The sequence below is a fragment of the Amphiura filiformis genome, chromosome 2 (assembly GCF_039555335.1).
Source record: "Amphiura filiformis chromosome 2, Afil_fr2py, whole genome shotgun sequence".
Classification (NCBI taxonomy): Eukaryota; Metazoa; Echinodermata; class Ophiuroidea; order Amphilepidida; family Amphiuridae; genus Amphiura; species Amphiura filiformis.
The window spans coordinates 23,918,054-23,942,672 of NC_092629.1; the positions used below are offsets into that span (position 1 = coordinate 23,918,054).

Below are 24,619 nucleotides of genomic sequence, written 5' to 3' on the forward strand. Positions count from 1 at the left end.
TGATGATTTTCAGGATAATCGTTTTATAAATAAAAAAAAATTGTTCTGTACTTTTCTTGAATGAGGAGTAGTATGCTGTTTCAATGATATATTTTTAACGAATTCACTTTGCAGAAACCAGTACCGTAAAAACTCAATAATTAGCAGATGTGCTTACTATATCGAGCACTTTTGAAAACATGAAATTGTACGAAAGTCAGTCCTGCATTTTACCAACTGAGCTAATGGGGTTGAGACACACATTTGCAGGTTTTAATACTTGTTCGTATTAAACTATGTGAATCGATGAATTGCTCAAAACCCTTTACACTTTTGTGGATGAGGCTCTTCATGTTAGCATGTTTTATAAGCGCTCTAAGTTTTTACGGTATGAAGGTGGATGAAAAACAACAACATTATCATATTACGAGGACATGTTCTTAAAATTTATACCCCCCGAAGAGCCAGTATCGGGATAATAAATTTTCTTTTCCTGATCTTATTTTCACATAACAGGACAGGGCTCCAACCAGAGCTCCAACCAAGACATGTGTATAATAACCCTTGCCCTTGTCTACCCTGCTGACAGTGGTATTTGAAAATAAGATCAGGTCGATCGGAAAGAAAATTTATTTCCCCGATACTGGCTATTTGGGGTAAAAGATTTTAAGGGCATGTCCATGTAATGATTAATAACTTTATGACTCATTCAGCATTTTTCTATTGGAATGTCGGCTTTTATCCGGTTTGGGGATTAAAGATTACCAGTAGAAAATGGTGTCCTCCGGTATTTGGCAAATTTTCTCTGCTCTTTGGCCGGCATTTATGCTAATAAACTAGGATTTTTTCCGGAGATGAAAGCCTGCTTTTCGTCAATAGAAAACCATGCACAGCTTCCGTATTCGGTTTGCTACAGTGCAGTGGAGTACTGGAGAACCGCAAATATGCAAATGACATCAGCGGCATGCGGTGTTTAGCGCAGTAGAAAATCACGGTGAACAGGAATATTCGGTTTAATCTCTAACCAGAATGATTCTTTATTATACCGTAAGTTCAATAGAAAACGCTGATTGTAAAGACCAATTAAAAATGCCATGGCCTCTTCCTATAGGGATTCAAATGTTTTGAAACAAAATCAAGGGTCAGAATTTTGTTGATTACTCCGAGAACCCAGAGAGATTCTTCTGAGAGATCTGTTCCAAAAACTCAATAGGGTTCATGTAGTGACTGCCAAAATTCTACCCCTAGATGTCATGGAAGTTGAAAGGTCACCAGCTTGAAAGTGAAACAGACTGGGAAATTGTCAGGCATATTGTGCAGGTCTAATATATCATAATGTGCTTTTTATTCTGCCATATCGTTTATTGCTTGTGGACATTCTCCCATCTCCTTCATTTCCAATTTGGTATTATTAGTGACCACGACTACTCAAGCATTGTCAAGTATTAAACAACTATTATTTAGCTCCAGGCAAATATAGTGGCATGCTTTGGTTTATGTAACCAAAACTCAAGTTAGTATCTTAGACTAAATAAGATAGAACCTTCCAAAATTGTAGATATGTTTTGTAGCTTAAGTTTGTAAAGCTCGTGTTCATTTTAGTAATTTCATAATACTTGCTTCAATGCTCGAGCAGTTTCGGACCTATTGTTAGTGGGTTAGGGCAAGTCTATGTGTGGTCCTTTGACATCATGATGAAAGTCAAAACTACTATATAGCTCATCAGGTGGTCGCACAAGACCCTTCGCCAACTATATGAATTAAACAATATGAATTGAACACAAAGGAAGTTTCAAATCTTGTTAATAATATTAGAAGTGAATATATCAATAACCAGTGCTCGAAATAAGGATTTCTCATTTTGTACCTCAACCTTCAAGTTGGAGTGCCATTCATCCAATATTTAAGTATTAAACCACCATAGTTTATTACTTACTTATGTAATCTGTTTTGCAAGTTATATCATGATATGCAATTTTTGAGGTGCAAATTACGATACGGCTTATTTCGAGGGCGGCTGATATTAAACAAAGAGTTAACAAAACATTCATATTAGAAAATACAAATTCTTGGTGAAGTTGTACAAATGTACAATAATGCAAAAATAAGATCTATCAAAACAGCATGCATTTAAATCATAAAATTGTTAAATTTTAAATCTGAAAGTGTAATATTAAAGCAATTTAGGTATTATTCACTTACAACTGATCAGTTATTGCTTTAAACAAGAAAAGATCCTAGAACTAGGAACTAGGACAATACGATTTTTATGTTTCCCAGTTATGCGCAACATGATTAAGAGTCGAGATATGCAAAATGTGCATTACTAATCAGTTTTTATTTCCTAGCTTCAGTTATCCAATACAAAATGTAGCAAATGGTCTGTAATAAAAAAGAGTTTGATCCAGTGAAGGTATTTCTTGTTTGTGATTTTTTTGTCATGTTGGAAATTTCATTTTAAAGTAAAACATTTTGGTTTTAAACATACCGGTATCTAAGTTCTTGAAACATGTCAGGTGGGAAGTTTAAAATGATAATATTATGAAATTATAATATTTTGCAGTAAACCTTTGATGAGAGCGTATTTTAAGCATACATCACATATTTACTGTGTTGAAACACACTAGTCTCTGATTGGCTGCTGAGGTGATCTACTGTTGCCATATGGAAATTTATGAATGAACTTTGCACCACACACGTTGTTAGCTCTGACTTTGTACTAGTAACATCACGGTATAATATTTTGCAGTAAACCTTTGACAAGTGTGTACTACCGTGATGTTGCAAAGTCAGAGCTCACAACGCGTACGGCGCACAGTTCATTCATACCGTGGAATCATGGCATATTGCCTATCTGCGCCAGCAAACACACAAATAGTGCAAGCGTACAAAAGAAACTGTGTGTAAGATGAGCGATGTTGCCAGGTCTGAACGATGGACCTGCGCCAGCTGAATTCGAAAGTACGCTTGGAGGGCACAGGCATGGAAAATTCCAATCTGTGTGTTTATTAATCTGTGTGTTTATTAATCTATGATTAATTTCCACTCGGCAACAGCAGAACGCCTAAGCAGCCAAGCTCATTTCAACACAGTAAATATGCAATGTACACTTAAAATACACTTTTGTCAAAGGTTTACTGCACATAAATTATAGTAGATGCTTGTCAAAGGTTTACTACAAAATATTATAGAAAAATTGGTAAAAACGGTAGCAAAATTGCAATTGCTCATACGCGGAAATGATATTTAGGTTATGAAAGTTGATGCAGGGAATAAAATCCCTGTTTAGGGTGTGAAAACAGGCTCGTGTTACCTGTTTAGGGTATCATTTTAGACAAGGATTAAATCCTTGTTTAGGGTGCTTTCGCAGGTGGTGTATTGAAATAACTTACTAATAATGCAACATGTTGGTTGTACGACCCTCAAACACCATTCTCGAGAAAATGAAAATAATATGATATGAAAATGCAGTACTTTTAATTAAACGTGAAACAATAACACTGGAACGAAAAAAAAAAAAAAATCATGTCATGGTTGACAAATCAACACCATAGAATATATATATACGTAATAAAAATGTTTCTTAAATAACACACAAACACACTTCTGATGAAGTGTACAGTAGAAGCTGTGCCACTTGAATAAGAATTTTAAATAATGATAAGGCCAATTACAATTGATTCCTAGTTTCCTGTTTCCCCCGTGTCCAAAGTAGAGAATTCCAAAATATTTAATTATTTTATTTATATTTTGGATTTTCTCTTTAAAAATAACTTTTAATGACTACCATTTGCTACTTTCTGACTTTGATCATATCATCTATAATGATGAATAAACATAAAACCTAATTGTACCATTACTTATGTATAAGATCAAACATAGTAGTAAAATAATTAAATACATGCTCCTTGTCAACATGGCTTGATGTAGGTTGCGACCACTTATTTTAAAATAAAGAAAATAAAAGATAGTTAATAATTAATAATTAAAAGTAGCCTCATCCCTGGTTTTCAACCATGAAACAGGAAACTAAGAATTAATTGTGAAGGGCCTAAAAGGAAAAGAAATGAAAACACTTATTTATCTGTAGATAAAGCGTGCAGTTTTACAGGAGTGGGGAAATTTAAGTCTGGGGGAAAATTTGCTTCCCGCTCGGCCTGCCAAAAATATTGTCCTCCTCCCCACGCACATGTCAAATTTTTGGGATCTCAACCATAGCATTGTGTAAATATATATTCGCTCTTTGCAAGGAGCGGCCCTGTAAAAAAAAGAAGGCTTTTGCAAAGAGTATGCGGCATTTTTTTGCGGCGGGTAGAACCCCCGGGGGCACCACAGTGTTGGAGGACTCGGGACTCGGACTCGGACTCGAGTCCGGACTCGAGTCCTGTTTTCAAGGACTCGGACTCGGACTTGGACTCGGAAGCTAAGGACTTGGACTCGGACTCGGACTCGGACCCCAAGGACTCGGGGACTCGGCTTCGAGTCCTCTTCGAAGTCCGCAAAATAGGGTCTTTTAGGTCTTTTATTTTCGTTCACTGTAAACTTCTTCTTATGCTTGATCAGTGATCACATCACATGATTAATTTAAGTAATTTTACATGCAAATAAATTCAGATTATAAACCCATAAATAAAAGTACAACCAAAAAGCAAGATTGCTTTCAGTTATATCTTTAATTGGTAAATGGATTTTAATCATAATCGTTTGTTTTGTACGGAAAGTCCAATCTACGGAAAGCCCAATCGGACATTGTAACAGCATGACTGCTTGGTTAGGCGCAAGTCTATAGAATATACATGAATAATAATTTAGTGGGCAAAATAGGGGCTTGATGAACTGAAATTTCAACATCTTTGTGGAGGTCTGTGAACTAAAATTGGGCCATATTATAGGCTTTAAAGCTAACAAATTCAAAATGTTTCCAAATTTGAGCTAAAGAGCTACAATTTCCAGAGTGTTAGGCTCAATGAACTGGAGCATGATGCAAACTGTGGGTCTCAAGGAACTTCCAGAGAGCATGAAAAAAGGACCCTTGACCGCCGCACATAGCCTACCCGTACCACCTTTACATGTGAGTGATTCCCCCCCCCCCCCACTCCCGGAATAATACTGCATAGGCCTACAGCCAGATCCAACACCCTTTCGTTTGGCACCTGAAGTTTGGTAGTGACATCATATTTTGATTGTCATATTGCATCTTTTGCCTCTTTAAAACACAAGCCTAATAAGTTGGGGTGGGGGAGTCTGTGATTATACTCTGTTATGAGCATGGGGGAAGATAAAATTAGGGGCAAGATTTTGTGGCCGATCGAAAGGGAGGGCGGAAGCAATTTTTGGCAAGCTGAGAGGGGGGAACAAGCAATTTTGACACATGGGGCACCTTTCAAATAAAACGCTCTAAAATTGCTTAGAAAACAGTACGGAAACGCTTACATATTATGCAAATTTGCCTGCTCGCTGCACTCGCAACATATATCCAAGGTTTGTAAATTGGGATCCTCAAAAATAGCATGTGCAAAGGGGGTGCAAATTGTTTTGGCAGGCCGGGAGTGGGGGGGGGGGCAAGCGATATTTGGCAGGCCGAGAGGGGATATAGTAGGGTCCAGAATGGAAGTCCCGTTCTCGGTTTGAGTACAAGAAGTTTTGAAGGTGAATAAAATGAGAGAGGTCTGACCCATCAAAAAATGTGGGGAACTCTCGCTAGAGGGCGTTTTTTCAAAATGGCCACCAAAATCCCTTAAAAAGCATCTCTTGCAATTTCACACCTCCCCGGGCTCCGCATAATTATTGCACAGCCCCAAAACTATATTAGGCATGCAAGGTGGGACTAACAAATTATGTATTTACATGAAAATAATATAGAACTAAAATTCTGGTTAAATATAGGCCTACGTTAATAAAGTATTGGTCAAAATCCCAGGGCTTGAATTTGATACATAAGGACTCGGACTCGGACTCGGACTCGACCATTGAGGACTCGGACTCGGACTCGGACTCGGACATCAGAAATTGGCAAGGACTCGGACTCGGACTTGGACTCGGACACCAAGGACTCGGACTCGGACTCGGACTCGGATGACGAGGACTCGACTACAACACTGGGCACTACCATATATTGACATACGTCATGTGCCCACAAAAAGACCCCGACAAATCCTATACCCAATGACCCCTTTTTTTTCAGTAGCCTACACTGAATGACCCCCTTTCTTTAACAAGTAGTCCTCAAAATTTAAATTTCGGTGCGCGACACACATTTTGAGCAAAATAAATGAGTTTTGTCTATTTTGTACTGTAAAACTGGGTAAAAAGCTATTTTTGATTGTCGATGATTTGAAATTTTGGGCGCTCCCATACAAAATCACCCCATTTTTGAGATTGTCGACACCGAATGACCCCATTTTTTTTCAGAAAATTTCTACACCAATAGTACGCTTGTGGGCACTTTCATATTCGAGTGCCTCCCCGGGGTAGAACCTCGTTTTGAGATGATCGGCGAATAGCGAGATCGCCGACTAGTGAGAGCAGCGAGCAGGAAAATTTCCCATTTGCTACTTGTTTCACTGTTTTCATTTTATTAAAAGGCACCCGATGAATGTCAAAGCCTGCAATGAATGTGTGCCAAAAATCGCTTGCCCCTTGGCTTGCCAAAATTGCTTACCACCCCCCGATTTGGCTGGCTAAAAGATGCTTCTAAGTTTTACCATCCCACAGTGCTCATAATTATTGCACAGTCCCTTATGTAATATAAATGCTGAAATGGACCTCGACCATGCTAATCATCTCTACCCGGGATCATCCAGCACTCAAAGGTCGGATCTATATAATTGTGATGTCATATTTAGTAACTAGCAAGAATAAAATGCTTTTTGTGGAGAAATAGCCAAGGAAACACGTTAATCACGCTATTTTGTGATAAAGACCAGACTCGCAGAAACACCATAGAATGTATATACAAATCCTAAGTCTGGTTATTAATACACATCGAAAAAAAAATTCCAACAGGAACAGAATTAGGGACGGACCATTTGATATGAGTAGTTGAGGTTGTGAGTTGTGACAATTATTTTTTTCAAAATAATCTGAAAGTATTTTGGACCATGATCCGGATGAAATTTGGTGGGAAACGAAAAAAAAAGAAGTCCAAATCAAACTGTTAGATTTTTCACAATGCCGAACACATTACAAAATGTACTACGTACGGTTAACGTATTAACTTCATTCATAACCATCACTTTCATTCATAACCATCACTTTCATTCATAACCATCACATCACTTTACAAAATAATAAAATTTTACTCAAAATTCGCAAAATAAACAATTTCCTTTCCAAAAATCAAAAAGGCTATTAAAAACAGTACAACCAATAACATTCGAAGTGCAAATCACAATCTGCAAATATGGTAGAGTGCTAGGCCTGGCATTTTCGGGTAATTTTGTACCCGGGTACCCGCCGCAATTTTCGGGCGGGTAACCGGGTACCTGAAATAAAAAAAAAAAAAAAAATTTTTTATATTTTTTTTTAAGTTTTTATTTTTTCGGTTTTGTAGTGTCTCTGGACCTAGACCTAAATGCCAAAATCATTCATGGTTGAAAAAAAAAAAAATATAAAAAAATTCAAGATATGTTGTTATTTTTTATATGAAAATTGATAATTTGTATTCATGTCATAGTCTATTAATGATTTCAAAATGTATTGAATTTGAATGCATTTTGAAATCATTAATAGACTATGACATGAATACAAATTATCAATTTTCATATTAAAAATAACAAAATATCTTGAAATTTTTTTTTTTTTTTTTTTTTTTAGGTCAACCATGAATGATCCTAGCATTTAGGTCAGGTCCAGGGACACTATAAAACCGAAAAAAAAAAAAAAAAAAAAAAAAATTTTTTTTTTTTTTTTTTTTTTTTTTTTTTGAATTTCGGGTACCGGGGCAGGGTATTTCCTACCCGGGTAATGTAATGTCGTGCGGGTACCCGTTTACCCGACCGAAAATGCCAGCCTTATAGAGTGCAATGATGCAATCCAAATAGCGGCCACCACTCGCAGTTTGTTCGGCGTACTAACATTTACCTGACGGCGCAACGGTCAACTTGAGTCTTGAGATGAATACTCCATAAGTAAGCTGACGCTTGTCCTTGGAGAATGTGCTGTGCAGAAGTGCCTCAGGTGCTCAAAAATTACATTGGTGCAAGTAAAAAACCATGGCTGCCTACAGCTTCTGGTGGGTGGAGGTGGGTTGCATCTCCCTCAGCACTGGAAGGGCCAGCGTCTGAAACTGTTGAATATTAGTAACCACATTTCGTGTTTTGGTAAATAAATACAAATAATTGGATCACATGTATTCATGAGGTTATGAATGTCCTAAATGCGATGCGCGCGATCCAATTATATTTTGTTAATTGTGAAAACGGGAATGCAAATCGAGGTAATTAATATCTCACAATTGACCACAAAATGCGTAGTTGTCAAAAGTAAACCTTCATAACCTCATTAATAAACGCGATGCGTGCTATCCAATCACATTTAGTTATTTGTAAAAACGCGAACGCAAATCGAGGTCATTAATATCTCACAATTGACCGCAAAATGTGTATTGTTCTAATGTAGCACACAATTGACCGGCGTTTGCGTGTTGTTTCTTAACGCGCAAACAAACACGCGTAATCACCGCGAGTAAGCTCGCGTACGTGTTGATCGTAATTATGAGAGATGCAATTATAGGCCAAACTTTCCCTCTGGTGTGGCACTGACCGTAAACTGACGTCAACACGTTGAGGCAGCTGTTTCGCTGAAATTCGCTCGCGCATATGCATTCTGGGTTAGCGTCTTTAAGGTAATTAGCGTCTGTGTACATAGTATGCCAGCGTTGTGAGTGAACGCTAGCAATTTGAGGATGCGGCCAATTAAATGCACACTGACGTCACTGCCGCATCACACATGCAAGGTGAAAAATGGTATTACATAGACAAGACATAGTACCGTACTACTAAATAAGTAATTCTTGGCCAAGCTCGAACATGCGTGTTGCATCCATGTAGGGTACTACATGTATAATGGGATTTCAATTGAAAGAAAACACAGCTTTCAACAGCTGTATGTGACCCAACCGCAATTGTATATCGCATATTTCAAACAACAATGCAAGCGCACGACCTTGGATACAATACGGTACTAACCAATCATGAGTGCGCTGGCATGGTAGGATTCACTTCATCGATAACGCACACACGCTGGCATACATCGCACATTGTACGTAAAAAATCGTCACGTTATGTCAGGCTGTGTTCATTCAATTGAAATTCCCAGTGCAGTATAAGCGTGTACACAATCAGAAAATGCAAGGCGTGTATGCTTTCTTCTCTACGCGCTATGTGCGCATGTTTTCATAGCGTTCTAGCTTGGCCAAGAATTACTAACTTACCTGTAACTTAGTTTGTTCGGCTTATTTATACAAGGCGGAATTTATTTGGCTTTTGTTACGTACTGCGCATGCGTCAATAAAGTCCCAACTCAGCCTCGCGTAGAATTCACATAGCGTGCGCTAGTCACGCAATTACACAATGCACAAATAGCGTAAGTAGTAACAGTGTTATGTGTCATATTTTTTCTGCCTTTACTGTAATATAAGCCGAACAAACTTCAGTACTATAGCTAGTTTCTCGATCACGAGAGAATGAATGTACTGCGTGCACTGCGTAATGTTGCAAGTTTAGTGGAATGACATGATAGCGCGATCGATTGTGCACGCACAGGAAATGCAGCGCTACCCAAAGCGTGTGTGGAAGGCGTTGTCTGGCGACGCTTAATAGAGGCCGTCAGCCTTTCGCCATCTTGTGGGTACAAATGATCTGTGTGTTCATGCGTCGGACACTACGCGCAGTGCGCAGCTTGCCACGCAGCTGTTATCGCGTATCAAGCGCAGTGATTTTGCTGCTCACGCATGGGGATCGAACGACCATCGCAGCGTGTGCCCACAAGATGGCGGCATATGACGTCACGCTGACGGCCTCTATTGTCATTGCGTGCCTATTGAGCTCTCATAATCGAGAAACTAATATTTTAGCTATAGTACGTACACTGTTTTGGTATGTTTTTTATGCTTAAAACTTATAAAAGCTTACTTTTCTTTTTAATTTAAACAACTTGCATGACATGCAAATGCAAGACTTCCATGTTTGATTACCGTACTGCAAAATCCGGGCCTACCCTGCAGGCTGGTGTGACTTACAGTGAGACTGTCGAAATGCACAGCATCCATGCATTCACATCATACACAATGTCATGAATGTAAATTAAAAACAGTCATGGCCGTTGACGTTTGCCTTGTCATAGTACATGCATTGCATGTCATGATATCCACGTATCATTCACAGATCACATTCATATGGATTGAACTGGAGCCCAGGACTGGAACTTTTTGCAGCGATTTGCTCACAATTGCCATCCATTATTTCCACAACTATTACCAGCTATTTGTCTCGTATTCGCTGCATTATCGTCACCAAATACCTTCAAATATCTCTTTTTTCCCGTCTCGATCGTGCATTCGAAACAATTTGGGTCAAACCAGGTTAAATAATAAAAGGATCGACATGACCGATGACCCAGGTCAAGCAATTTGAGTGATGCAAATTCGTGACATTGACGTTTTAACACCATAGAAATGAGAAAGGGACCGATTACCTCTCTCAAATACTACCGAAATTCGATGTAATTTCAAAATTCCCACTATTGCAATTTTGAAAAGACATCCGTAGATGTAATATTACTCCGTAACGAAAGAAAAATGTTTTCAAAATACTTCCAAAGAAAGAATTATACCCACCTTTCACTGGCAGGACTACTGCATTTCTCTTCCTTGCCTCCATCTTTACTGCAGTACCGTCGCCGATCAGCTTTCAGATCAGCAAGATCTTGCTGACGTCAGGCGCCCTGACATAGCAACGCAAAATTGGTATAGCAACGTGTGACAGAATTAGCAGATAAACATCTTTGCCGTTGCACACCCATTCGTATTTAGCAGTAAACCTCGATAGAAATTGATGACGTCATCGTAATTATTCCTTGATTTCATCGGCATCAAGATTCTGGTCTCAAAACTCCGAGGCTGGAATTTGGCGATTAATCAACAACAGAGGGCGCTATGTAGAGTAATTAACGACAGGGGGTGAAAGATCAGCTTCACGATATAAATCAAAGAAATACGATTTACTGAGTCATTGGCGATGACTGTATTTAAAATCATTGGTGTTTTTTTTTAATCACGATTGTTTCAACGTCATGCATACGTATTGTCGCACACATTTGACACCATAATTAATCAGATATTATAATTATTAGTATATGTTCTACAAATTGGAGAAAAATTAACGGACAATACAGGTTTTCCTATTGCTCATGCTTAAACTGTAGCCTACACGCGGACTTTTCGTAAAAAACTCAAGAGTATGAAACGTCATTGTAATGAATAGCAGGCTACGAAACGTCAGTGTACATATTTTTATATCAATAAAAACATCGTCACCATATCAACATTCAGTCTTCTTTAATTAAGGGGGTAGGCTACTACACCCATTGCATTTTTTTTGCATTTTGTTGCATTTTGTGAAGAAATGAGAAAAAGAAATTGGACAAAGTGGTATGCAAAATGAAGGGGCAAATCTTCTCGTTCAATTGGTGGCATCAGTATCAATGACGCGTACATGCTTCTAATGGTAGGGCCTATAAGCCAAAAAGTGGTACATCACTGATGTTTTAAATTCACTTCATTTTGGAAAGCTTACTATCAACGGATTTCGTTAAAATTTTGGATATGTGTTGCTAACATATTAGGGAAATAATGTTGATATGTAAAATGGGAATAAGTGGTCCCTGATTTCTTTTATGACTTCATGAACTTGGTGCTCCACAACTATCAAAAAACGAACCGGTTAAAATGCTTCTATTTTCAATGTCGAGCTATATTTTGTATTTTGAACTTGCGACACTATGTCACTGAAACTTAATTAAGCCATAGGTAACAGGTTACCACAACCACACTACAGCAATGTTGAAAAAGATTGTATTTTTGTCACCTATACCACCATATTAGGTAGTTTTCCGTAAGCTTCATTTTTGTGATTTTGGTAACTGTTTTATATTTATTTGCCCAATCCATCTCAACTAGGCAATCTAAATCGTACTCACCATTTACATCCCAAGGTATTTTAGTATATCCACCTCACACATTTCCATTATATATCCAGTAACAGACAAAATATCAAAATTGATGCCTCATTATGACATGTATGATATCACAGACTATCACATGTATTCAAAATTGATGCCTGAATTTGACCTGAACCAATTGACCTATAACCTGACCTTTGATGACCTTATAGCCTTTTTTAATCTCTTTTCCTAACAACACATTATAGAAGATACATACATGGCGTAGTATTAAATTGTCTATGTGGAAGAGATTAGGCCTATTTAATTTATTCAGTGTTAGGCCGTGTAAAATTAATATTTTGGTTCTCGTCCCCTCTCTCCTCAATTTCTGGGATTTGTCAGATTTTTTTTTTTTTTTTAGATTTTTCAATTTTTTAGACTTTGGAATGATTTATGAAATCTTCATACATATAAATAAGTTTATTAGAGAACAAGCATCACTTCCAAGTCTTTTTGTGGTACTCTAGGGGTTTATCCTCAGAATCTCACATTTGAAAAAAAAAAAAAAAAGGGCCTCATCGTTTCCTCGAGCACTGTTGGAGAAGACCGAAAACTACTGACAATGCTAATTTTACATTGGAAAAAAAAAAAAAAAAAACACCTCCCTCCCTCATCAATTCATGAAAATCCTCTGGACGAGAACCAAAACATTAATTTTATACGGCCTTATAATCAGTGAGTACATTTCTATAGATAGTATAACAAAGGATTTGGACATGTTCAATAGAATAAATTATGGTTTGTTATGAAACACACATACAGTTACCAGGATACAGTAAACAAAAAAATATATAGGGCTAAAATGATTTTCTAAAATGGTTTAAAACCACTTTGTATGTAGAGATATTTTATAAGTTCAGGACATGAGATGATGAACATATTTATATACTTCATAAATTTGCAACAAAAAAAAGAAGATGGGTACTGATGAAAATCAGGGTATTATATCGCCTTAATATCATGGTTATTCTTATCACGCTATATGGCTATGTCACGTTGGAACCTTTTAAATAGCTGACAGAGCTTTTGGGAAATAACAAAAATATTCGGGGCCTTAGCACAATGAAATAAACAATTAGATTAGAATTTAAAAAATACAAACACAAGTTATAAATGGTCAATTCCAAGCAACCTCGCCCAAATTGTCAAAATTTAAAAATCAAGTCAAGTATGTGATTTTGGTCTCATATTGTAGCTAAAAAGCTATATTTTCTGAAAACGTACTTTTTTAGGAGGAAATGGTGTCCATTGTTAGAAAAACATTTAATTTGCATAAATTTGCATATTCTTGACTGGTAAAAGCAGCAAAACTAAAAACACAGCAACTGCTCTGTACTGTAACATTTTGGAAACAAATTATGCATGACTTTTTGTGAATATAATGTTTATAAGTACCGTAACTCAAGATATAAACACCTGAAATTTCCATATTTTACGTGTAGCTTCGTCAGCATTGTTTGAGTACCAATTTTACGATTAAAAGCATCGTTCCGCAACGCAAAAGTATCATTTATTACCACTGCAATTTTAAAATAAGATTGATTTTCATTGAAACTAGAATGCAAAGCGAATTTATTCATCCCTATCCAATGAAACAAAAATAATTTTCAAAAAGTCTAATTTACGGCAGTAACGACCAATTAAGGGTGGTCTTAACCCTGGAATTATGGAAACTTTCGGGCTTCATAACTGCTAAATTATTAATCTAAAGAATATAAAAGTATACATTTTTAGACTGGAAATGACTTGCTGAATTCATCTGTGAGGTCCAATTTGGGCCAAAAAGCTCATTTTTGTAGAAAATAAAAAAAAACGGGTTTTGTTGGCCCAAATTTTTCGTGCAACGTGACAAAAAAATTGTTTGGCCAAAAATTTTTTCATTAATTTTAAAACTAGATAAAAATATCTAGGGAACGTTTTTTTATTATTTTTTATTTTGCCCAACTTTGAGAAATTTGCACCAAAAATGGTCAAAAAATGCAAAATTTTAAAAAAAATCATAAAAAAGCCTGATTTTCGCCCAAATTTCAAATATTTTTGGTGAAGTTGGTCAAAATAAAAAAAAATGAAAAAGCGGTCCCTAGATATTTTTATCTAGTTTTTAAAAATAACCCGTTTTTTTGAGATTTTCTCCAAAAATGAGCATTTTGGCCCAAATTGGACCTCACAGATGAATTCATCAAGTCATTTCCAAAAAAAAATGTATACTTTTATATTCTTTAGACTAATAATTTAGCAGTTATGAGGCCCGAAAGTTTTATAATTCCAGGGTTCAGACCAACCTTAAAGTTGCAACGTTGCGGAATGATGCATAATTCATAATGTGCCCGTTTGAAAAAAAAAAAATTCACAATTTTGGGTTAAGACTTTCTGAAAGGCATTGCGCAGAACTATCTTTACAGTAATTGATGTTTCAACATTGCCTGAACCATTGTAAGTGACATCTCTCTACAAAACCCCCTGCATCATTCCGCAACGCCATAAGGATTCATGGATTGCAAGGATTGTTTCTTTAAATTTACGATAAAATAAAAACAGTGATGATTATTTCTTGATAGATGGTGATAGTTGTTCTTTTACATCCTATGGCTAACATCCAGTGCTAAATTTCACTTCCAAGAATTTTAGACTTGCAGAATGTTGACATAATTTTAGTTTCAAAATGTGACCATGCAACACAAGTTATCGGATTAAAAAAAAATTGGTGATAAATATATTTGAATAAATATTGATATTTGTCAGCTAACTGAAGTAGCTAAGTATATAAAACACAATTTACTCAAATTTATTGATATATTTATTTTTATTTTCAAACATGGACTGCTTTTCATTTTCTATGGGATTTTACACACAGCATCATTCCGCAACGCTCCTTGCATCATTCCGCAACGTGACGCGTGACCTAGTGTCGGCAAATTTGGCATAAAGAGACGATGCCCAGGTTTTTTTTAAATCGATACTGACAATTGTCAGTTTACATCCTAAGCTTTACATTAAGTGGCAAATTTAATATCTCAGATTACTAAACTCACAGAGTTTGTCAAAAATGTTTTAGTGCAAAAAATACTGCTCCCGTGCGCATCATTCCGCAACGCGAACTTTGCATATGATCATTTTCACATTAAAGGGTGTAACTTTTGATTTTTAGGGTCAAAATTTCAAACCACTTAAATATGTTTCTGTTTACTGAAATGATGCATAGATAAAGTTGAAGTTGAAGTTGAAGTTGGAGCAACTTAAATTCCAGTAAAATAATGTTTCAAGGCTTAAACCTTTTGATTGACATTTCCATTTGGTTAAAATCTAAGAAAAAATGTATTTTACATAACCTCAGAAAATTATGACATGAAAGCTGGAATACATGTGAAATCCCATTCCAAAGTAAGTCAACAGATAAGGCGATTGCATTGAAAAACCTAATAAATTATTCATAACAATTACGTAATCAATCGATAGTGCGGACGCTTTCATTTTCAAACCACCAAAATTCGTGATTTTTAGCGTTGGAAAAGAAACCACGTGAATAGAGTGCCCTCTCAAGAATATCTACTCTCTGCTAACACCTAGAGAAGATGCAAGGACGAGGAGGGTTAATAGAATACTATGTGACGTGTCATGTCAAAAGCAGACACTTTTGGGCAGGTTATCAATTTTGAGGTTTTTACATATCTTAAATATAGAGATATTTTGCTGCACAATGCCGTTTTTCCTAATGTAATCAGACATTCCTAAGCGAAGATATTGAGTTCGTAAGTTATTATAAAATTGGAAATTGAGATATCGGCCTTTAAAAATATTACTGACAATGTTGAGAGTAGGCATTACCTTTGAAAAATGTCTCAAAAAATACAAGATGCCAGTTATATTTGGGTCTGAAACTATCAGATAATATTTTTAACATTAATAACATCACAAATTCGCAACAAACCCAAATTGTTAAAAATTCACCCCGGGCAAATTTGTGGCTATTTCTCCATTTACGATCCTGCCCAAAAGTGTCTGCTTTTGACATGACACGTCACATATATACAATAGAGATAATTCCGCAGGTAATCCCGTCGCATCTATTCATACATAGTCCTTTTGTTCGCAAGTACATCTATTTGTAGCGTTTGATATGGTGTATGAGACCGCCATGGTTGATCAATTTGCACGCCGCTGGAATTGGAAATATTCCCAATGTTTCTATAGATATTTTTTTTGGAAAGTATTAAAGACCCCCCCCCCCAAAAAAAATAATTGTAAATATAAACCTATAAGTTTATGATTGTTAGCTTTTATTTCAGAGAAGTTATGATTATTGATCATTTTTGTTTGGTTTTTTCTGTATATATTTTCGGTGGTTTCCTGAAGCCTGATAATCAAGATAATTCTGGTACAAGCACTACAACTACAAGCAGGTTGCACTCATCACCTGTGTATATATGTCTGCAATCATAGATTGAATACAATACCGCTTTTTTCAAAGATTACTTATCGTACATGTGCGAGTGATCAGAATGATATCATGGTTCAATGCATAGATACCGCGTGTAGTTAATCCGATTATTATGTCACTTCAACAGCGAATAGACCATGTAGAAGCTGTGTGTTTTGCCGAAGGGAACTGTATTGTGTTGTAAACTTTAATCATTCTTTTGTCTACCTGTGTTTTCGCGGAAGGTGTAAAACGGGTGATGGAATGCAGTTTAAAATTTCCGCCAAGGCCGAATCATTTCACATTTTGGGTGCATTGTAGCCGACTGGGACCCAACTAAAGGCTGCTAGTCAGGTGTATGAATGCGTGAATTTGGATTCGTCTATACTGAAAACATTTGGTGAAATGCATCATCGGATACTGTGTTTTCCTCGTGTCAAATGTTATAGCAAAGATACTAAAAATATTTTTAGTATCTTTGGTTATAGACGACGGGGAGGGGGGCTGTTCAACGGGGTGGCCAGACCTTTCAAGTAGGATCTGCCGGTCAGGCGGTTTTTTTTAAATAACCCCTGAATCTGTAAACAAAATGTACATTTTATTTACTCGCTTGTCTTGGGGTTTTTAGGTCATATTTAATTCACATTGGCCAAAAAACAGAAAATCTGGGTCGGGCGTAGAAAACGCTTTTTTTTCCGTTGGAACAGCGTTAGGTTTTTTAATGTCCGGTGGCGATAATAAATGATAAATACAGCGCAGGTCCACAGCGTAAATACGTTCGCTGACGGCAATCCGTTAAGGATACCAGACATAGACTAAGCCTCGTGGTTTTCATGGAAAACAAATAAACTTTGAACTTAGTAAGTGACAGCGTCCACTATCTACCGTTATGTCTATGCAGTTTTATCATCATGATTATTAGTCATTCGTGTGTGTTAATTCATTGAGAATTTGATTCAAGTATTACAAAAAAAAAGACAGCTTCTAAGCAGATCGGTTTTCATAGCTTACTCCAGGTTATTGATTCGTGTGGGTTCGAATCTCCTTTGCAGTCTTTCTTTGTTCCCGTTAACTTCAGCTAGAAGTTAAGGGAATCGATCACGGAAATAATATCGTAATATTGTGTGTCAACCTGCTAAATGACGTCGATAACTTTTTGATATTGGTAAGTGATTATTTAATAATGAATCCGAAAACACATAATATCAAGAAAATATACATTTTTAGTCTGAATATTCATGCAATTTGACTGCTGCAAGACCGATTTGTTGGGTCAACGCATTCAAAATGGCGCTGCGCCCGTCGTCTCCATAGCTAAGAAGTCATATTGCGTGAACTGCATTGTTTAGGGGCTGTGGAGTGTTGTTGTTTCAGCCCTCTTTACAACAACAACTCAAGAACCATAGGACCTACAAGAGAATATCTGTGCTATTTAAATCATTCTACACACTCGCTATGGAATTATCAGGGCGAGTGGTGCCAAAGCTCACTGCCATTCGCCAAGCTTGATGATGAAGCTTTTCATCTGTGCAATAGGTGTATGTGTTCCGGTTAATGCTAATCCTGGCCTGAAACCCCCCTTTTCTTTTTTACATACATTTAATACATAGGCTAGTTTGCATGGTTACTTTGGATTTTACATTTTCTTTCATGTAACAACCCTTTTATCCCGTACTGTGATCATCTGACCTTACAAACAGCTCTTATCACAGCAAAGAGACATCACCAAAAACTCAAGTTTTTTCTTGCCTTGTTTCACTCGTCAGTTAAAAGCAGCATGTCATGAAATGTACGCCGAACTCAGCAGTGTGATATAATGTGTTTGACCATTTTCACTGCACATATCACAACAACATTCCATTTTTCAAATCAACGTGGAGGTAATGAAGGTAAATTGTTGCCTATAAATGAATCATTGAATTTATTGTAATGTATCTGGGGAATCAAATCGCATTTACACCCCAGGATTTACACTGCCGATCTGCCGATAGTCGGAGTTTGAAAATCAGTTAAAGATTGATGGTCCTGTTTTGATTTTGGAGAAATTAATAGAGGACAATTATTTCCATTTATTTTTTCTTCTTCTTTAAAAACATCGCTGTGTTGTTAATATTGAACGAAATATGGCAAATGGGGTATCAAAATACTTTTATGAGGTCTGACATCTCCCGGATATGCTAGACACGCTTGTTTACGTTTTAGAGATAGATGATAATACTATCTATTGTTATCTTAAATTAGCTATTGTTATCTTAAAGTTGAAGGATATCCAATCGCTAAATTTGGTTGAACAAATAATTGCTATTGAGGTATTATGTCTGGAATTATGTTGTCTTTCTAGTATTGATTGTAACTTTGTCATCAAGACAATTTTTTTTATAAAAGTGGTTTTCCAAGTTAAGTGTTGGATGCGTGCCGTAGACCAATAGGCCAATAAAATAAATGCCGTGTCAGACAAAAGTCTTTGAACATGGCAAAAGTTCCAAGCCAGCAACAGCATCTAAATCCATCGATGCTGATGTTTTCATCAGTGCTTGGGCCCCAGTACTGTAAAATAATAATAATATAAATAAGAAATACTCGGAGACTGTTTCTGATTAGAAAACATTAGCTCAAACGTGTTTTTCTAACCCGAACAGACGAGCCACTTCTGCCGTTGATGATGTTGTTTACTGAAGAGCTGCCAGATGGTAGAGGCCATGCCTGAGCACTGATGAAGACCTCAGCATCGCTGGATTTAGATGTTTTTGCTGACTTGGAACTTTTGCCATGTTCAAGGACTTTTGTCTGATACGGCGTTTATTTTATATGCCTATTGGTCTAACGGCACGCATCCAACACTTTACTTGGAAACGGAGAAATAAAGTTTAAGGTCCCAGGTTCAAATCCTGGATAGTCAGTGAAATTTTTTTCACTGGCTGTCATTTTTGTATGTGTTGACTTGACTTAAAAACCTTGCTCATACTTTACTTGAAATTTTTTCACTGGCTGTCATTTTTGTATGTGTTGACTTGACTTAAAAACCTTGCTCATACTTTACTTGGAAACCATTTTTCACCCACTTTGTGTGCCGACGTAGCAACCTTGTCTTCCAAATGTTTTATAGTTCGACGCCTTGACGCACAAAGACAAAATCATTTCTCGTCATAAAGGATGTTTAAATCTGTCCATGTAGATCAAAATTTCAGATGTTTGATACAAGGGTGTAAATATTGTATAATGTATTTCAATTTATATGTAAACAGGACTGTTGAAGTTCGTGTCAACTGAATTGGACCTTGACTCCGCTATCGGAGCAACACCATTAGGGGCTGTGCAATATAAATTATAAGCCATGAGTAGGAATAATTGCTTTTTTTTCTCGGTTGAACAGAAAAATAATAATTGTAATTTCTTCACAGTAATTTCAAATAAAACCTTGAATACTGAATGTACCTTTCAAACAAGTCCTGGTATCAAAATTATGCATGAAATTAGCTGGGTTTTGTTTTCAAGAGGGCAGTGGCAAGTCCATGTTATATTGCATGATTTATTATTATTAGTAGTAGTAGTAGTAGTAGTAGTAGTAGTAGTAGTAGTAGTATTTAAACACTTTACAATGCATTTTCATAAACAGAAAAAAATAATTGTAATTTCTTTTTCAGTAATTTCAGATAAAACCATGAATACTTGCATGTACCTTTTCAAACAAAACCTGGTATCAAATTTATGAAATTGTGTGTTTTAGGGTTAGATTTTCGATTTTGACAGGAGACAGTTTGCATGATCAGCATCTATGGCCATGTGTCACAGGTTAGGACCCCAATAGGCTGGCGGCGTGACATGTTATATTGCAGTAGTAGTAGTAGATTTTTTAGTAGTTCTCCTCTTTTGTACACTCTAAAAATTATTTTACTCAGCATGGGGGTAAAGCGTGTTGAGTAATAAGTTAATTTAGTCAACAAAGTGCGAAACACGAATTTCCGTATAACCCCTCACCCGCGCAAAGCAAAGACGCAAAGGCCAAACACATAATGAATGGGTGGGGCCTAACTGACAAACTTTCGTCGGGGATGGTCCCTGCCTGCCCTCCTCCAGTAATTCTCACAGTGAACGTAAAGAGTTCTGAAATTCTCCAAATTCCTAGATGATCAACTTTCCCCTATCAGTATTCTTCGACTATACGTATTTATAAATATGCACGTGACCACCTCCGCGCTGCAATAACACCTTGAAAACAGTAAGTCTCGAAGTGAACTTCTAGTACATAGCGGGTGATCTTCCTATACATTTGAATGCAAAGGCGGAACAGCAGGAGACTACTGTAACTATGCAGCAAAATTGTCTATTTTGTTGAACTTTGTGATTATATTGTTAACGTATCCCTCGTTGAATATGTTTTCCGTCGTCAAATACTTTCAAAATGGTGTTTTAGATATATTAGATTTTATTAGTTTTAGTTATATTACAAATTCTGGGTCCCCCCATGTGTAATAATTTTGCTATTCAAATAATACTTAAATTTGATGAAATTTATCTACAGAATTCTTTTCTGTATAGTCAATGCATGAAGATTTGGTCACGCTTGCTGGTCTTGGTGTGTCGTGCCCAATGGGTCACGTGCGTATTTATAAAAACGTATTTATAAATATAGTCGAAGCAGTTTAAAATCTTCGTTTATTAATTAATTTTTTTAATTTGTTACAACAGGTGGAACACGATGACATCGAAAATTCCGATGAAGGTTGTGCTGCCTTTCCTGGTGGTTCTAGTCGTAATCGTCAGCATCATGCAGTTTGGACCACCAAAGTTCATCTTCATCCTTCAAACAAATAGGTAAAATTCGTCGTTTTAAAATCAACCTTTTCCATGTTCAAACACGCTGAAAAATGCAGAAAAATTCCGAGATAACTCGAGTTAAAATTAACCCGTTAATCATCCAGTAGGCAATTCTTCATATTTTTTCATGTGGAGCTAAGTGAAATTAAGCACTTATTTTGGTTAAAAATACTCTTTTGTGTACCCCCAAACTTCTACCCACAAATGTTAACATTACAATGGCTATAACTTGTTCAACACCCTTTGTTTGAAGCTCGAAGACACGTGTACACCGTAAGAGAACGGTATATATCACACCGATAATACCGAGTCAAAATAATGCAAGAGGGAATATTTTTCATCTTTGCTCCCAAATGTTTATTTTGACGTCCCTCCACCCATGCCCATGCATGTAACATTCTAAAATGTGACTTCAAAATGATCTCATTTGAAGGGAGCTAACAAGATAACGACTGTTGTGTGTTACTTGTAAACCAAATTTGGAAAACAAAAAATTTTGTAAAACAATTTGAATAAAAGGGTCACCTTTTTACTTTTTAAATCTAAAATTATTGTTCCATTTTTTTTTTCATTTCAGATTTGAAGAATTGCCAGTGACTAGGACTCCAACATTAGTCCTTGTAGACTCAACTGGTGTCGCAATGGGTGCTATTCTGTCGCACCAGAAACACAATAATGAATCAGATGAAGCAAAACTGTCTGCCCTAAACACAGAGTCCAAAGGAAACTCCAGCAGTCGTTCTTCCTCTGAGCAGCACTTAAAACAGTTGGAAATACCACAGAATGTCAAGCCCAAAACAAGGCCGTGTTCATCAAAACACACAAAACGGCAAGCACAACAACAACGTCAATATTTGAACGGTACGGTTACAGACACAACCTCACGTTTGCTCTACCGTGGACTACACATATATTCAATGAGAAAAAGGTATTTCATCGTGACATGGTGATGACCTTTGCCGATATGATATCATTTGACATGCTTACCAACCACGCCCGGTTTAACCGGAAAGAAATGGAAGCTGTTGTCCTGAGAGCTAAGTTTGTAACAATTGTTCGTGAACCAGTTGGGCAATTTGAATCGGCTTTTGGCTATTTTGAAATGGCTAAGAGTTTAGGAATCTCTAAGAAATCAGATCCTATGGACATTTTTTTGGAGAATCCGAAACAATATTTCTCGAAAAGTTTTCATATGAAAGTGCAAAGTTGGAACGGACAAATATTTGACTTAGGCCTGGATCATGGTGATAGCAATAACACTAGTAGAGTAGAGGAATACATAGGTAAACTAGATCAAGAGTTAGACTTAGTTATGCTAACAGAATACTTTGATGAGTCGTTACTTTTACTTCGCCAATTAATGTGCTGGAGTTACGAACAAATTTTGTATCTCCCAAAGGGAATTCGAAAGCAAAAACATCGCTACAAAGTGTCGACGCAGATTGCCGAAAAAATCCGAGCATGGAATGCCGCTGACGTACAATTATACCGTCACTTTAATGCGACTTTCTGGAGGAAAGTCGATGAATACGGGCTAGATTTTGAATCAGATCTAAAGAAATTTCGTCGACTCCAACAAAACATGGTGCACGTTTGTTTAGATACGAACAAGAAAGGATCCTTGGACTACAGGACAACGACATTCGTACAGAAGAAAAACGCCCCTAATATTTGCAACGATTTGGTGCGAACAGATGAAGAGTTTGTGAGGCTTATACGTTGGAAACAGGTGGAAAGTGAATTCGGACTTCCCAAACTACTAGCGATAATTGCTGGTGGTATAATTCTGGTAATCGTAGTACTCTCTGTTATAATAGTGTTATTACGTAGATTAACGCAAACATTTTGTAGCAGTGGAAATTCGGAGTCTGAACTCAAGTGCAAGTACACGAAACTGAATCAAAATTCGGAAATTTCATAAAATCTAGCTTTGAAGATGGGAGAAATGAAATAAATTATTGTTGTCAATGTATATTATGCCAAATGTTTTGAAGTGATATTCTACGGAAGCATATTAGTGCAAAAAATATATATAAATATTATTGCGAATATTCGCAATAATTATTGCGAATTTTCGCAATGTTATTGCGAACATTCGCAATGTTATTGCGAATATTCGCAATAATTATTGCGAATATTCGCAATAATTATTGAGTATAAAACTATCGACAATAGATAGCTGGTGCAAAGTGTGAACATAAAACTATCTACAGTAGATAGTGTGTGAGTAAAAACCTTTCTAAAGTAGATAGCAAAATATGAATAAAACTATCAACAGTAGATATCAGGTTATGAGTATGACAGTAGGCCTATATATAGCAGATACCAGTGTGTGGGAATAAAAGTATCTTCAGTAGATAGGAGGGTGTGATTATAAAATCTACAGTAGACAGCAAAGTGTAAGTACACTGATAGCCATAATGGAGTCAAGTGACTCTATAAGTGGAGTAAACTAGCACTGACTCTCCAAAGGAGTCACCTTGACTCTACCTGTGGAGTCACCTTGGCTCTACCTGTGGAGTCAGATGACTCTACCTGCGGAGTCATGCACGTCGCGGTAGCTGACTCTCAAAAGGAGTCGGACCTACAGAGTCAATTGACTCTACTTGTGGAGTCAATTGACTCTTCATGTAGAGTCAATTGACTCTACCTGCGGAGTTGTCGACGGAGTCAAGAAATTTATAACTCTTCAAGGGAGTCAGACTCTGGAATAATTTGGGTGTTGACACCATGGAATGTATATTCTCCCATTCCAAGGGGATGGTGGTCCAGCCAATTTTTCTACATCGTCTGACAATCGCCTATATGGCGATGACATGATGAACATAGTAATTGATGCATCAGTTTTAAAATAGACTAGGCGGTTACCATATTTGGCGGTTCTCGGCAAGGCGCGATTACCAGGCTGATTGTAACATGCCCATATGACAGTTTTTACTAATTTGACCTCAGATGACCCCTGGCGACCCCAAAATGACCTTCCAAAAATTTGGCTCTAAATGTTGACTGTACCCACCAAGTTTCATGCCCATACGACAGTTTTTAGTAATTTGACCTCAGATGACCCCTGGGTGACCTTGGATGACCCCAAAATGACCTAAACTTATCACTCTAAATGTTGACTGTACCCACCAAGTTTCATGCCCATATATGAGTTTTTACTAATTTGACCTCAGATGACCC

General features: G+C 36.9%; 1 protein-coding gene across 1 annotated transcript in view; it reads left to right on the forward strand.

Annotated features, from left to right (window-relative positions):
* LOC140135695 (uncharacterized) overlaps positions 1-23,373 on the forward strand; it is a 45,737-nt gene extending 22,364 nt beyond the window's left edge. Inside the window, exons 2-3 of the mRNA XM_072157287.1 lie at positions 21,308-21,433; positions 22,014-23,373. Coding sequence (XP_072013388.1) covers positions 21,308-21,433; positions 22,014-22,386 — 499 coding nt within the window. The 3' untranslated portion in view covers positions 22,387-23,373. The remainder of the gene's footprint in view (positions 1-21,307; positions 21,434-22,013) is intronic.
* The last annotated feature ends 1,246 nt before the right edge of the window (positions 23,374-24,619 follow it).